Here is a 17135-nt window from a genome sequence, read left to right as displayed (position 1 = left end):
AACAAGGACATTTCTAAGTGACCCCAAACATTTGAACGGTAATGTATGTGACATAATTTAGTGACTTTGTGTTTTTTTCATGTTACCAGAGCCCTCTAAAGATGGAAGTAATTACAACCTTAACAGGGGCTGTGCCTCAGCCGACACATACCGCTTGTTTGCGAAACTCCACTTTGCTACTAACTACAACTGTTGTAAAGGGAGTCTGTGTAACAAAGCCATGGTGATTGGACTGAGCTCTCTCCCTCTTCTGCTGGGTCTCCTCATCATCTCACTGGTCTAATTAGTTGGAGGATGCGTTATCCCAACCGTTGGTGACATGTATCCACAAGATCAGGGAATGTTGAAGGTTAATTTGTTAGTAGAAATTAGGAAGGATGATGATTTGTATAATGCTTTTAAAATAAAATGTAGGCAGTTTTAATATTTTATTTTTTAATGGTGCTCTTTACTCTGTATCAGGATCTGATTTTTGCAATATTTTATTCTATAAATGCTCTTGGAAGACTAATAAAAACAATGTAACTTTAAACACACACTGTGGTTTATTAATATGAGGGAGTGTGTACTGTGAGGGCTTGACTCAACAGGTGTGTACAGTATGTCTGGAGTCTGGAGAAATCCTGGATACAGCTCAAGTATGAGAAAAATGTTAGTTAGTTGACAATTGTGAAAATAATTAGTCTGTGAATTATTTATTTTTAAACTAAGGGAAGAATATGTATGTATGGTGATGCTGATAACATTAAACATGGTCAACTTTTATACAAAGATGAAATATGTAATTGCCCTGATGAGAACCAGCAGACTGGGGTGATTCATGTGAACATGGTCTCTATTGATTGATCTAGGAACAACAACAAAAATTCACTATAAAAACATGCTGTGGTTTATTCACAACGGTACTTGCATTTTATTTTATTTTATTTTACATTTCACCTTTCTTTTGACAGGGAGTCATGCTGAGACCAAGGTTTATTTTACAGATGAGCCCTGTAATTACAAAACTATACACATCAAATTCAAATGCAAAATGCAAAACAGAACATAGAACATAGAGATCATAGAAAACAAACACATTCATCATTAATAAGGTCCTCAATCAACAGTCTGAACTGCCCAAGAGCAGTGGTTCCCAACCTCTTTCCCATTTGACAAGACTCATGACATCTTTTAGATAGGCTGTTTAATACTAATAATAACAACAGATAAGGACAATAAAGTCTAGACCCCATTTCCCCAAATGTTATTCCGCTACCAAATATGTTGTATTATGATAATTTATACGAACCTTAAATGTTATTATACATATTATCTTTTTGCAGAAAGTAAATAGATCAATTGATAGTGACAGAGTCACACATTGTATAAGATTACTTCCCAAGCAAAGTCCAATTTCTTTGACTCCTTGACTTTAGAAGGTCACCATAGATGATGTCACCATAGTCTAGGATCGGTAGGAACATCGACTGAATTATTTGCTTTCTGCTATTAATTAATAGTATTTCTATAGAAGAAGCCATTTTTATTATCAGCTTCTTAGTTAACCCATCTACTGTATGTGTTTTTCTTTAAAGACAACTTGTATCTATCCAAATTCGGAGATATTTAAAAGCAAGGACACGATCAATGTGGGCACCAGCCAAGGTACAGATGCTAAAACGTTTGAGTCATTATTGTGCGCTCTAGAAAACAAATGAGGAAGCATGTTATGATAGGGTTTGCCAGGTCACACAAAAAACATTTCAGTCATAAAACTTGCCAACTATCTGAGATGAGATGAAGTAATCATCAAATGTTTTGCTTGAAACTCAGGAATTAGAGTGCATTGCATAAGAAGATAGACGTAGGAATTGTATGTTCTTTATTTTATGACAACTATTTTTTGACTTTGTAACCTTTACTGTGCATGACCTTTGAGTGTTGTTTAGAAACTGGTAGGAGGAAGGTGCAGAGATCTAGCTACAAGATTTCATGCCCAAGGAAGTCACATTTCCTTTCTATTTATTGTTTAACAGTAAGTGGACATTTGAGACATCCCTGATTTCTTCCTGATATCGCGAGAGGCCTGGAGTTTACAACAGTGAGAACAGTTTCACAAGGGTAAGCCAATAATATTGTAATGATTTGTAATAGGTCGACTGATCAATAGCCTTTTGTCCAAATATTTTTATTATTATTAACATGGACGTAGGTTCTAAGGACTTTAAGATAGATGGTAGAAAGTGAGTACTTTTTTGTTTTGATTTCATACTGTGCGTGTTTGTCACTCACTTGCACTCACATTTGAGTGCTTGAACAGAACCACTTCCATCTTCCAGTTATTTTTACTTCAAAGCTATCCAAGATGACGCTAATCCTGAAAATCTCCTTCACCTTCACACTGTTCTACACAGGTAACATTTTAAATGTTGTTGTTTGGTTCCAATTTGTTATAGGAGCCACAATGTCCATATGTTCACCTTACATACAGCAGCAGTTGGTTTTAAAGTTTATCTATTAATTATTAGTTTGTGTGTTTGACCAATATTTAGATGTTTTGTAACTTTATTCATGTTATCTGGTGTTATCTTCATTAGCAGACACACTACAGTGCTACACTTGTGAGTCTGAGGAATGCAGCGAAACAACGTTAGAGACATGTTCTGGAGGAGAAGTATGTTCCACCATGACAACAGTATTTGGTCATTTAGGTAAGTCTGGTCTGGAGTTTAGTCTGTTCTTGTAATGAATGGTTGCAATAAATTCCAGGCTGATTACACTATAAACATGGTCCAGAGTTTTTCCTGGTCAGATAAACCCTTTCACTTTAAAGTCACTGTGAAGTCATTTTTACTCTCCATCAGGCACCAGAGTCTCTAAGGAATGCATAACGAGAGAGGAAACCTGTGTGTTCATGGATGCAACAACAAAAACATCAATGAGTGGTGGATATTCACACACCTCCAATATCGCGTACTGCTGCAGCACGGACGGCTGCAACAGAAATACTCTCCCTGGTAAGATCATACATCAAAAAGTTTATAATTTCTTAAATTCCCAAGCTCTCAGAATCACATTGATGACGTAGTTTCAGTATTTCATAGAAACACTAAGGGCAACATTTTCTTAGTGTAACATTGTGCATAGTAATAAGCATACCATAAACCTCATAATAATCTGGCAGCATGATTTAATTTGATACTTTTCTTCAACAATGTGCATTATAAAGAAGCAACTATTTATGAATCGCTCAGTTCACTAAACTGGTATCAAATCCTAGCTCCACCATTGTGGCAGCCCCCCGCACCTCTCCAAAACCTGTATGTGTATTTACAATATGTGTCTTTCGGAGGGGTTGGTTTAAAAGTGGAAGTCACATTTCGGTTGGACCACTTGATTTGACCAATAAAGTGATCTTAATCTTAATAAAGGACAGAACAGTGACATGACATCTGAAACATGTGTTAAGTGAATGTCTCTTTGCTTAACACAGAGGCTACACAACTGAGCGACAACACAAGCACAGCCATATGACAAACAATCCAACCGATTGTAATCAAATAATTGATCAATCAAGTGCTTGATATTTAGTTTAAAATATGTAGTTTTAATTAAGGACTGGCTTTACAGGATACTGACATTATTGTTTTTCACCTGTGGTACAGCACTCAATGACAAGCCCAATAAACTGCAATGTTACTCCTGCAAGAGTGAAGAGGATAAAGTCTGCAACACAACTGTACAATGTGTTGGAGTTGAAGACCACTGCTTCAAATACACAGGTAAGTTCATTTTCAGTGGCATGAAATCCCTTGGAAAGTAATTGACCTTTGCTTTAATGACTTTTTTTGTTTTTCATGTTGCCAGTGCCTGCTCGTGATGGAAGTAATGATGGACGACACCTGGGCTGTGCCTCCGCCAATGTATGCCGCAGGTACGAGACATCCCCCTCTACGCTTAACTTCAACTGCTGTAAGGGGAGTCTGTGTAACAACGCCATGGACATTGGACTGAGCTCTCTCCCTCTTCTGCTGGGTCTCCTCATCATCTCACTGGTCTAATTAGTAGGAGGATGCATGGTAATCCCAACCGTTAAGAGTGATATGTATCCACAAGATCAGGAAATGTTGGAGGTTCACTTGTTAGTAGGAATTAGGAAGGATGATGATTTGTATGATGCTTTTAAAATAAATAGTAATAAATATCTTTAATTTGGCACTCTACTCTATAGCGGATATGATTTTTACATCACTGTATTCTATAAATGCTTATTATCGATATACCACTTCAGTGTATGTTACATAATGTGTCGTCAAGGGTAGGGGAGGGAATGGCCGGCAGGGATGTAGCTCAGTTGATAGAGCATGGCGTTTGCAATGCCAGGGTTGTGGGTTTGATTCCCACGGGGGGCCAGTATATAAAAAAATATGTATTCACTAACTGTAAGTCGCTCTGGATAAGAGCGTCTGCTAAATGACTAAAAATGTAAAAATGTAAAATGTATAGTACAAAGCTCAAGGTTGCGTCCTCCCTCTCTCATAGGGCCCGATTCTCTCACGTCTTTCCTACGCACTTCTCAGTAGTTGGTATTCAGACTTACCTTATGAAGGTGCATAATGGGCCTTGCAGGTATGGTTTCCTTGCGCGCACTGAATAAACAAATGTAATTCAATCTCTGAAAAGCCCTCCCACTTGCTGGCCAATAGATTTTCTCGTTGAGTATTCATTCAATAGGGTTTTCAGTACATTTATCTTAAGCCATCCCTTTAAAGCTACAATATGTAACTTTTTGGGCGACTCGACCAAATTCACATAGACATGTGAGTTATAGATCTTTCATTCCCATTGAAAGCAAGTCTAAGAAGCGGTAGATCTGTGCTATCTGTGCTATTTCTATGCTTCCCGTTCTGAAGTTTATTTTTTGCATCTTTTATTTTCGGTTTTGTACACCACCTTCAAACAGCTGAATATGCAATATTTTTGGTTATGGAAAATATATTTCACAGCGGTTTAGATGGTACAATGATTCTCTACACAATGACTGCTTGTTTTGTCACATAAACTGAAATTACGAGAACTATTAGAATTTTAAATAGCGGAGCGATTTCTGCATAGTGCATCTTTACGGTGTACCTTTAAGTAGAATTTTGTGGACAGACTAGAATACATTGAGAGAACGGGTTCAGAAAATAGGGATCTAAATATATGCATATTCGTCTCCATTTCAACACCAACTGGTACATTTAAAAATGCTCTGATCTTGTAGATTATTTAGGCACATTTTTGGGTTAGGAAAGTATGAATCATAAAAAAACAGGTTTGGAGAGCCTTGCTCTTTCCATGACATAGACTGACCAGGTGAATCCAGGTGAAAGCTATGATCCCTTATTGATGTCACCTGTTAAATCAATCCACTTCAATCAGTGTAGATGAAGGGGAAGGGACAGGCTAAATTATGATTTTTAATCCTTTAGATAATTGAGAAATCAATTGTGTACTGTATGTGTGCCATTCAGAGGGTGAATGGGAAAGATAAAATGCCTTTGTGTGCCTTTGAACAGTTGGGTGTGTCAAGAACTGCAACGCTGCTGGATTTTTCATGCTCAACAGTTTCCCGTGTGTATCAAGAATGGTCCATCACCCAAAGGACATCGAGCCAACTTGACAGAACTGTGGGAAACATTGGAGTCAACATGGGCCAGCATCCCTGTGGAACGTTTTCAACTCCTTGTAAAGTCCATGCCCCGACAAATTGAGACTGTTCTGAGGGCAAAGGGGGTGCAACTCAATATTAGGAAGGTGTTCCTAGTGATTTGTACACTCAGTGTATGTTGATGAATCAAAAATACAGTGGTTTGATTCATTCTGAAAATTGCCACATTCAGTTCTTTAACCCATGGTAATGTTGGAAGATTAGTGTATATAGAATTATAATAGGGAGAATTGTGTACAATAGTAGGCTATTGCCTTGTCTATTGCCTGCACTAACCATGGAACTGTATGATAACACAGCCAAGTACTGCGCCATGTGTTGGGTTCAAACTGTAGGGCTTGGTCTACACTCGGCTCCATAACGATTTAATTAGCCTACATGTCTTTTTGGTAACACTTTACTTGACACCCAGTGTCATAACACGTTATGACACGTTCATAACCGTGTCATAATATGTCATAACAGCTGACGTTACGTGTCATAACCTGTCATAATATGGTTATAACACTGTCAGACACATATATTTAGACCTGTTGTGACATGTATTGCGTTATTTTATGGCTGGTTATGACACCTACATAAGAGTGTCAAAACCCACAAAACATACCACACAAGGCAAAACATTCCATTACACCATAGCCTACTTGTCAACAGTGTGTTTATGTTATATAAAATTTTCTTGAAAAGAAAAGGAGAGCCGCACATTCTAGGAGCTCAGATGCAATAATTTAATAACCTAATGATATAAAATTTTCTGAATTGTATCATATTAAATTATCATTGTAATTGCGTACTCATTGATGTCAGACATGCACCTACCCCAATGCTCTTTTGCTGATGACAGATTTCAGGAGCAGGACAAGACAGCCTCTTTTTAACTGATGACTGACATAAGGGCATGTATGTGATAATCAATATCTCTTATCAAGTTGTAAATCACAGTGCATGAAGAATGGTTTTACTTCTATCAGAAAAAATTAAGTAGATGCTTTTTCCACTTGGAACCGATAGGTTCGCTAGACTTTATTCATGTTTTCCTTGAGCGGAAAGTGGGTGGAATTACTAGGGAATTAAGTCAAGGTCAGAATACAATCTGTAGAATACAGAATACAATCTGTAGACACACCTCCGCCACACCTTCATTTATTCGATCTCCACCCTAAATGAACACCGGGTGAATAACACACTATTCTCATGCTTAAGTTCAAGGTCAGAATACACATGAAGAGAAAAGTGCATAAAAGGGAATTACGTTCCATTTACGGACACTTAACTCAGGTGGGAATCAGGGCCATAGTGATGGGGTAACCCATGCTATGTATAGTTAATAACAATGTGGGTTTCATCTTGTTTTTCCCTTTCCTAATTTGCGTTTATGTTTGTTTTACATTTTCTGAATGATTTTTACACTTTAAAGTACTTTTGGAAGACTAGCCATTGGTCGGCTAAGAGTGGTCCTAATAATACATAAACTACTAAAAAACCCTGTGGTTTATTCATACCTGAATGAGGGAGTGTGTCCTGAGAGGGCTTGACTCAACAGGTGTGTCTGTCTGGAGTCTGGAGCAGCATCCTGGATATACACTGAGTCTACAAAACATTAGAAACACCTGCTCTTTCCATGACATAGACTGACAAGGTGAATCCAGGTGAAAGCTATGATCCCTTATTGATGTCACTTTGATGAAGAGGAGGAGACAGGTTAAAAATGATTTTTAAGCATTGAGAAAATTGAGACATGGATTGTGTATGTGTGCCATTCAGAGGGTGAATGGACAAGACAAAATAATTTAGAGCCCTTGAACGGGGTATGGTAGTAGGTGCCAGGTGCACCGGTTTGAGTGTGTCAAGAATTGCAACGCTGCTGGGTATTTCACGCTCAACAGTTTTCCGTGTGCATCAAAAATGGTCCACCATCTAAAGGACATCCAGCTAACTTGACACAACTGTGGGAAGCATTGGAGTCAACATGGGCTAGCATCCCTGTGGAATTCTTTTAACACCTTGTAGAGTACATACCCGATGAATTGAGGCTGTTCTGAGAGAAAAAATGGGGTGCAACTCAATATTAGAAAGTTGTTCCTAATGTTTTGTACACTCAGTACACTCAGTGTAGATCAAGTAATTGACCATTGTGAAAATAGAGTCTACAGTGCCTTGCAAAAGTATTCATCCCCCTTGGCATTTTTCCTATTTTGTTGCATTGCAACCTGTAATTTAAATGGATTTTTATTTGGATGTCATGTATTGGACATACACAAAATAGTCCAAATTGGTGAAGTGAAATGAAAAAAATAACTTATTTCAAAAAATTCTAAAAAATAAATAACTATGAAGCCCCTAAATAAGATCTGGTGCAACCGATTACCTTCAGAAGTCACATAATTAGTTAAATAATGTGTGCAATCTAAGTGTCACATGATCTGTCACATGATCTCAGTATATATACACCTGTTCGAAAAGGCCCCAGAGTCTGCAACACCACTAAGCAAGGGGCACCACCAAGCAAGCACACCATGAAGACCAATGAGCTCTCCACACAGGTGAGGAACAAAGTTGTGGAGAAGTACAGATCAGGGTTGGGTTATAAAAAAATATCAGAAACTTTGAACATCCCACGGAGCACCATTAAATCCATTATAAAAAAATTGAAAGAATATGGTACCACAGCGAACCTGCCAAGAGAGGGCCGCCCACTAAAACTCACGGACCAGGCGAGGAGGGCATTAATCAGAGAGGCAACAAAGAGACCAAAGATAACCCTGAAGGAGCTACAAAGCTCCACAGCGGAGATTGGAGTATCTGTCCATAGGACCACTTTAAGTCGTACACTCCACAGAGCTGGGCTTTACAGAAGTGTGGCCAGAAAAAAGCCATTGCTTAAAGAAGAAAATAAGCAAACACGTTTGGTGTTCGCCAAAAGGCATGTGGGAGACTCCCCAAACATATGGAAGAAGGTACTCTGGTCAGATGAGACTAAAATTGAGCTTTTTGGCCATCAAAGAAACGCTATGTCTGGCGCAAACCCAACACCTCTCATCACCCCGAGAACACCATCCCCACAGTGAAGCATGGTGGTGGCAGCATCATGCTGTGCGGATGTTTTTCATCGGCAGGGACTGAGAAACTGGTCAGAATTGAAGGAATGATGGATGGCGCTAAATACAGGGAAATTCTTAAGGAAAACCTGTTTCAGTCTTCCAGAGATTTGAGACTGGGACGGAGGTTCACCTTCCAGCAGGACAATGACCCTAAGCATACTGCTAAAGCAACGCTCGAGTGGTTTAAGGGGAAACATTTAAATGTCTTAGAATGGCCTAGTCAAAGCCCAGACCTCAATCCAATTGAGAATCTGTGGTATGACTTAAAGATTGCAGTACACCAGCGGAACCCATCCAACTTGAAGGAGCTGGAGCAGTTTTGCCTTGAAGAATGGGCAAAAATCCCAGTGGCTAGCTGTGCCAAGCTTATAGAGACATACCCCAAGAGACTTGCAGCTGTAATTGCTGCAAAAGGTGGCTCTACAAAGTATTGACTTTGTGGGGGTGAATAGTTATGCACGCTCAAGTTTTCTGTTTTTTTCTCTTATTTCTTGTTTGTTTTGCACGAAAAAATATTTTGCATCTTCAAAGTGGTAGGCATGTTGTGTAAATCAAATGATACAAACTCCCCAAAAATCTATTTTAATTCCAGGTTGTAAGGCAACAAAATAGGAAAAATGCTTTCGCAAGCCACTGTATATGAATTATTTTTTTTAAATAACATGATTTGTCCCAGTTTGACCTTACTGTGAGCACATAAAGGAATACAAAGGTGACATTCACACAAAAAGGACGCAGTGTCAGCAGCAAATGTGTTGAGCAAATTGTGTATATTTTGTTTGGCAGACCATTGTGTCTACTATGATAAACCAACCAACCCTTGGAAACATGGAGATAAATGTCACATGATAACAGGACTGTACCTGATACATTTGGGGGATTTGGGAAATGAATGATTAACTTATGTGGATAAGAAATGATTTGAACAGGCTGAAAGACAGCTGGATTAGTAAGGATCTCAGTTGCACCTCATAGCTGTCTATCTATCCACGATGAGGCTCATTCTGACAATCTCCTGCACCTTCACACTGTTCTACACAGGTAACTTACTGAATTTATGTAGATTGGTTCTTACATATTTGTTAGTAGATCCAACATGTCCATATGTACACCTTATTTTGACATATAGCAGTTATGTTCAATTTGAATGTATAATAACATGATGACGATCACAATTGATGTGTTTGGTTAATTATTTGTTTAATGATCGACCAATATTGAGATATATGTCTCTTTTTTTCATAATCTTGGGTGTTTTGGTATCTAGCTGACATGCTCCAGTGCTACACTTGTGAGCCTGAGGATGAACACTGTCGGACAGCAATATTAAAGAACTGTGTGAGAGCAGTATGTTCCACCTTCACAAGCGTAGATGATCCTTCAGGTAAGTATGAAGTTGAGTCTGTTGTTGTAATGAAGGGTTGTGATAAATTCCAGACTCATTACACATTGTGAAGTATTTTTTTCCCCAATATATTTTTATTTTATATTTCAAATGTACAATTGCACCATTGTTACAGTTTACATTGTGAAGGATTTTTAACCTCTTCTCTCTCCATCAAATTCAGATTCCATCAGAGTATCTAAGGGTTGTACATATGTAGCCAAAAACTGTTATTTCATGGATAAAATAACAAAACTGTCACTGAGCGACGGATACTCACAAGCTTCCCAATCTTCATTTTGCTGCAACACGACAGGCTGCAACTTAGACACCCTACCTGGTAAGAACATACATCTAGTCAAATTTACAAGCTCTCAGCTTTTCATTGATGGTCTAGTATGAGAAAAGCAACGCTTGATATTTATTAGTTTGCGTAGGTTGTTATTTAATGACATAGTTGTTAATCTGTGATCTGTGCAGCCCTCAGTGACAAGCCCAATAACCTACAATGTCACACCTGGGTGAATGGTACTCATGAAGTTTTGCAATGCGTTGGAATTGAAGACCACTGCTTCAAATATAAAGGTGAGTTCATTTTCATTGGCATGAAATCCCATGAGACGTGACACGTTATAATTATTTTAATACTTTATTTATAGATTTTCAAAGAGACATTGACAACAAGACATGTTTTAGAGTATTTTTTTGTTTTGCATGTTGCCAGAGCCCACTCCTGATGGGGGAAAAGGCACCATTTATGGGGGCTGTGCCTCCAGTGACTCATGCCTCTGGTCTGAGATGCCCACCCAGACTAACCTCAACTGCTGTAAGGGGAGTCTGTGTAACAAAGCCATGGGGATGAGACTGAGCTCTCTCCCTCTTCTGCTGGGTCTCCTCATCATCTCACTGGTCTAGTTAGTGGGAGGATTCATGGTAATTCCAACCGTTGGTGTGATATCCACAATAAATCAATGTGTCAGTATATTCTAAGAAATATCTAAGAAATGTTAAATATAAGTAATATTAATGTGTTTGGATGTTAATGTATTTGCAAGGAGGTAATAATAATAACAATAATAATAATATGCCATTTAGCAGACGCTTTTATCCAACGCGACTTACAGTCAAGTGTGCATTTTCACGTATGGGTGGTCCCAGGGATCGTAGGAGGGTAATGCTATCAAAAATAAATGGAAATTATAGAATTGTTTTAAAATCTGTAGTCACTCACTCTTTACTCTTTACTTGTAGGTTACATCACTGTATATTATAAACTGGGTGTTCGAGCCCTGAATGCTGATTGGCTGACAGCCGTGGTATATCAGACCGTATACCACGGGTATGACAAAATATGTATTTTACTGCTCTAATTACTTTGGTAACCAGTTTATATTATGCCATTATATAATTAAGCAATAAGGCCCAAGGGGTTTGTGGTATATGGCCAGTATACCACGGCTAAGGGCTGTATCCAGGCACTCTGCGTTGCATCGTGCTTAAGAACAGCCCTTAGCCGTGGTATATTGGCCATATACCACACCGCCTCGGGCCTTATTGCTTAATTATATGATGGCATAATATCACCACCAAACTATGTTACATATGGGACAGTGCAAAGATCATCAACTTCAGTTTCACTCCATTCCTAAACAAAGGTCTTACACACATCTGAAAGCAATAAAGGAAAAGGAAACAGAGAGGACCACCAAACATCTGATGCTAAACCAAAGAATGTTAACGAGTCCATAAATACCTTTTTATACCTTTTTACAATGTTTGAGATGATGCCATTATCGGGTGAACGTAGCATGGTAAAGTCAAGTCTGATGGGGCAGAGAGTAAACAGATTTAGGAGATGGGTTTATTCTCAGGTATATGATCATAGCTTATATTTTTACTTCTCTTTGTTTTTTCTGTACTGCTTTTTAGTTGAGGCTTATAGCTAGCTGAGGGTTGTAACATGGCAGTGTGTACCCAGTTATATCAACAGTTATTGTCAATCAGTTATTATATGATTTAATGTGCTTTGGGACTAATAAAATAAAATAGAAATACTCCTATATGTGGATGCATGTCATCTTTATTTGTTTATTTTGTAAAGATGAATAATCCCACAGTGGCTCAGACACAGAGGCATCAGTGGTAGTGTACATAACCATATGAACGGATAGCCACCCGGCTAGCTGTTAACAACAGCTCTCTTGTATCAGTGACGAAGAGCCTCTTTGATTGTGGAATGGAAAGCCGGACCCTGGGCTGGTCTGGTCGTTGCCTTTGGTCTGTCATGCTAATCTTCAAAGAGGGAGAGGAACTGAGACTCCTTGGTCGATGGGTTCCCAGCACACAAACACACTCGCGCAGACAAACTCACCCACACACACTCTCTCTCTCTTTCTCCCTCCCCCTTTCTCTCCTATGGAGGTCTATGTTGTTTACTCAAGTGGACAAAAGAGGACAAAGGTAAATATTTGATGTTATGCTGCTGATAATGCTTTTATTTCATCCCCACATCAGAACCCTGAATGATAATAAACACTTTCTGTTTTCTTTTGCCAGATTTGACATGTGTATCATCATGATGTTGGGATTGCTGGTATTTACTGTACATGACAGAAAGATATGAAAAACACAAACTGTTCATTGGTGGTTTGATCTTTTTAATCAGGAACAGAGAAAGTACATAACAGATACTGTATAATGAATGTAGTAGTAGTGCATTATTTAGTGTTTATGGCCAATGCTTTTATGTCCCATTTGCTTTTAGATTAATCAGTCTTTAAAGCTTCAAAATATTATGTTCATACTATTTTCACAAGGAGATAGGCTTGCTTGATGTGCTTTATACGTCAAAGTAAATAGAAACGTAAAACCTAAATAAAGTTCCCAAATAAGGTCATGCTTTATTGGGGTCAGCTATTGGTTAGGGCCAGCGTTCACCCTTAATAAAGAGGTCACTGGAGGGGTTGGATGAGGTTTACTAGGGTTGCGGTTTGTACTCCACTGGTGCCACTTTGTGGCAGCTATTGGCCATTGCATGTTTCTGTATTTGGTATGAGATAAATTGTCAGTCTATGGGCCTAACGTCTTGCTCAACATTATACTCTAAATTGCAAAAATGTGGGATAGGCTAATACAAGGCCTAAGATTGGAGACTGAAATTATTTTCTTTGAAATGGTGTGGTTGTAGACTACCGTGCATGTTTCCTTTGCGCAGAACTTTTTACCATAGTTTGTCACCTGTTGCAATGCGTCTCATGTAGGCTAAATAATATTATCCTCTGTCTTGAGAAGTCGGCACACAAACAGAAAGCGCGACTAGTTACCAAGTTAACCTATCTGGAAGAATGACATGGGTCAGAGCCTAGAGGTAGATTTTGTACCCCAAGCAACGGATGGTTCATTAATGCAAACACAGCGTTACTATGGAGGCCAGGGGACAATCACTTTATACACAAACCCCCTCACGCCACCGGGTCACTGGCAGTGGGCTGAAGAGCTGAGGAGGACCGGAACGTTAGAACAGGTCGAAAATGGAAGATTCTCCGGCGGAGGACAGGAGATTCGAATTCATAGAGAAGTATGTGTTGAAAACTTTAAAACTGAAGCTTGACCGGTGGCAGAAATGTATTTCCACCGATGACAACAAGCACGTTATTCAGGAGTTCCTGGACAAACCCGACCAAATTACACTGGTCGTGTCTCTGAATGCAGCTGGCCACTTGCTGCCCACTGTCGGGTTTCCAGCGACTGTTAAAAACAAGGCTGTTTACTTCGTCAAAAGAAGCAAAACAGCTCTAACACCTGACTCAATGAAAAGTCATTTGGTATATGGAGACTTGTCCTACGCGCCGCTTGACCAGTTTTCTGCACTAGTGGAGGAGGTAAGAATTAAAGTTATGCGCACTGCGCAGGACAGCTCATATATAACAGTTGTGTGTATGTTACAAACGATTGAACTAAAATCGACAATACTTTACATAGGCATCTCATATTATTTTTAGGTAACGAAATTAGTGAATAATAGCTATTATTATACATTAGTTTGTAAAACTCTTTACTGTGATAAAGTTAATGTGATACTTATTCTCCCCCTTATTCCTTTCAGGTTGTTGTCCCATTGCTGTCCAACAGCAGGAACCATAGTGAATGGCCTCAGGTGGTATCCCAGGACATTCAGCGCCATGTTCATTCCCTGAAGACCAATGTGTTTGTGGTGTCTGGCCAAGTGAAAGGCAAGACTCTGCTGCCTTTACCACCTGGGGCAGAGAGAGTGGAGCAGGCTGCCCTGGAGAGGGACAAGAGGTAACATAAATGACCTGCTGTCTCATATTATAAAAGGACATTACAACACAGTAGAGTTATGCATTATAACGTGTAATAACATTAGTGTTCAAATATATAGACGTGTTATAACATATACACCTGGATTTCCCCAGACTTGATAGATATCAACATGTTTTATTATTCAGGTGGAGTCACCAGATTCTTAGGCTACCCTAACCCAGACCTAACCCCTAACCCCTAACCCCAGTCACAAACCCCTATCTAACCCATGTTATCTCTGCCTACAGGGGAGACGTAGTGGGCAAGAGCATCATCCATGCCATCGAGTCAGTGGTGATAGAGTGGAGCCACCAGATCCGTGGGGTTCTGAAGAAGGACTCGTCTGAGCCTCTGCTGGAGGGAAAGAGTCCTACACCACACACTGAGCTCAACTTCTGGAGGAGCAGGTCAGTACTGTAGTGGGCCTACACTATATGCCATAGCCGTGTGTCATGCTCAGTAGGCAGGAAACAGTCTGATTTTATTTTTTTAAGTGACCCATCCATAAACTAATATATTTCGATATGTATGCATATAAAAACAAATGTATATGGCACTACTTGTTTCACTCCAATGAACTTCTCTGTGTAGATATGCAGACCTGGAGTGCATCCACTCTCAGTTCAAGTCCTCCAAGGTGACCAAGATGGCAGAGCTGCTGGATGCTATGGAGAGCAGCTACTACCCTGCCTTTAACGACATGCTACAGGACGTCCTAGCAGGTAAACTAAAGCCCCATTTTAACCCATCGCCGATAAAGTAAAACCGCACTGTGGGTTCAACTAATGTTTATGCTGTATCGGAGGTGTTAACTAGGTGCTACTAAAACTAAGACCCCATGCAAGCTTTCTACTATCTTTGTGTCTGTAGGGATTGGGGACCCTGGATTGGCCTATTGTATTATAATATAGTAAACTTGAACTTGTGTGTTCTGATTCTGTGTCTGTCTGTGTGTGTGTGTTTGTGTGTGCGTGTGTGCCCCAGCCCTAGAGGAAGCTAAGGACATTTGTACGTACCTTCGTCCGCTGCAGCGTCTCTTTGAGGACCTGGAGAATGTGGAGTTCCCTGAGGTCAAGGGTCAGATCGGGCCTCTGATGCACGTTGTGTGTCTGGTGTGGTCCAACTCACGCTACTACAACACCCCAGCACGCCTCATCGTCCTGCTACAGGAGACATGTAATCTACTCATTCAACAGGTACATGAGTCAATCATGTAATAGTGGTGGTAATAATAACTCTATGAAGCACTTTTCATCCATTTTGCGGTAATGTAACATATTCTCCAGTTACATTGAAAAACAATGAAAAAATTGAAAAAATTACCAAATCAAATCAATTTTTACTTACAAGCCCTAAACCAACAATGCAGTTTTAAGAAAAATAAGAGTTAAGAAAAATATTTACTAAATAAACTAAAGTAAAAAATAAAAGAGCAACAATAAAATAACAATAACAAGGCTATATACAGGGGTACCGGTACCGAGTCAATGTGTGGGGGTACAGGTTAGTCGAGGTAATTGAGGTAATATGTACATGTACACTACCGGTCAGAAGTTTGGACACACCTACTCATTCAAGGGTTTTTCTTTATTGTTTTACTATTTTCTACATTGTAGAATAATAGTAAAGACATGAAAACTATGAAATAACACATATGGAATCATGTAGTAACCAAAAAAGTTTTTATATTTGAGATTCTTCAAAAAGCCACCCTTTGCCTTGATGACAGCTTTGCACACTCTTGGCATTCTCTCAACCAGCTTCATGAGGTAGTCACCTACGTTAACAGGTGTGCCTTGTTAAAAGTGAATTTGTGGAATTCCTTTCCTTCTTAATGCATTTGAGCCAATCAGTTGTGTTGTGACAAGGTAGGGGTGGTATAAAGAAGATAGCCCTATTTGGTAAAAGACCAAGTCCATATTATGGCAAGAACAGCTCAAATAAGCAAAGAGAAATTACAGTCCATCATTACTTTAAGACATGAAGGTCAGTCAATCCGGAAAATTTCAAGAAATTTGAAAGTTTCTTCAAGTGCAGTCGCAAAAGCCATCAAGCGCTATGATGAAACTGGCTCTCATGAGGACCGCCACAGGAAAGGAAGACTCAGAGTTACCTCTGCTGCAGAGGATAAGTTCATTAGAGTTAACTGCACCTCAGATTGCAGCCCAAATAAATGCTTCACAGAGTTCAAGTAACAGACACATCTCAACATCAACTGTTCAGAGGAGACTGCGTGAATCATGGTTGAATTGCTGCAAAGAAACCACTACTAAAGGACACCAATAAGAAGAAGAGACTTGCTTGGGCCAAGAAACACGAGCAATGGACATTAGACCGGTGGAAATCTGTCCTTTGGTCTGATAAGTCCAAATTTGAGATTTTTGGTTCCAACCGCCGTGACTTTGTGAGACGCAGAGTAGGTGAACGGATGATCTCCGCATGTGTGGTTCCTACCGTGAAGCATAGAGGAGGAGGTGTGATGGTGTGGAGGTGCTTTGCTAGTGACACTGTCAGTGATTTATTTAGAATTCAAGGCACACTTAACCAGCATGGCTACCACAGCATTCTGCAGCGATACGCCATCCCATCTGGTTTGCGCTTAGTGGGACTATAATTTGTTTTACAACAGGAC

General features: G+C 39.4%; 2 protein-coding genes across 7 annotated transcripts in view; both read left to right on the top strand.

Moving 5' to 3' along the window:
- The first annotated feature begins 2021 nt into the window (after positions 1 to 2021).
- On the top strand, positions 2022 to 4188 carry LOC121547982 (phospholipase A2 inhibitor and Ly6/PLAUR domain-containing protein). 6 transcript variants are annotated; one of them, XM_041859388.2, is made up of 6 exons: positions 2022 to 2103; positions 2322 to 2396; positions 2583 to 2693; positions 2847 to 2999; positions 3648 to 3764; positions 3850 to 4188. In XM_041859388.2, exons 2-6 carry the CDS (start codon positions 2348 to 2350, stop codon positions 4041 to 4043), a joined length of 624 nt encoding a protein of 207 aa, XP_041715322.2. In that variant the 5' UTR covers positions 2022 to 2103; positions 2322 to 2347; the 3' UTR covers positions 4044 to 4188. The 6 variants fall into 6 exon arrangements, with proteins under 6 accessions (XP_041715322.2, XP_041715319.2, XP_041715321.2 ...); XM_041859385.2 differs by having other exon boundaries at positions 2580 to 2693; XM_041859387.2 differs by having other exon boundaries at positions 2024 to 2103; positions 2303 to 2396.
- Positions 4189 to 13663: 9475 nt separating this feature from the next.
- The window catches only part of dnah9 (dynein, axonemal, heavy chain 9), a 126206-nt gene continuing 122734 nt past the window's right edge, over positions 13664 to 17135 (top strand). The window contains exons 1-5 of the mRNA XM_041858703.2: positions 13664 to 14061; positions 14286 to 14482; positions 14752 to 14910; positions 15095 to 15225; positions 15488 to 15699. Of these exons, the coding sequence (XP_041714637.2) occupies positions 13711 to 14061; positions 14286 to 14482; positions 14752 to 14910; positions 15095 to 15225; positions 15488 to 15699 (1050 nt within the window). The 5' untranslated portion in view covers positions 13664 to 13710. The remainder of the gene's footprint in view (positions 14062 to 14285; positions 14483 to 14751; positions 14911 to 15094; positions 15226 to 15487; positions 15700 to 17135) is intronic.

The sequence above is a fragment of the Coregonus clupeaformis genome, chromosome 31, assembly GCF_020615455.1.
Source record: "Coregonus clupeaformis isolate EN_2021a chromosome 31, ASM2061545v1, whole genome shotgun sequence".
Classification (NCBI taxonomy): Eukaryota; Metazoa; Chordata; class Actinopteri; order Salmoniformes; family Salmonidae; genus Coregonus; species Coregonus clupeaformis.
This window is presented reverse-complemented; position numbering and strand designations above follow the sequence as displayed.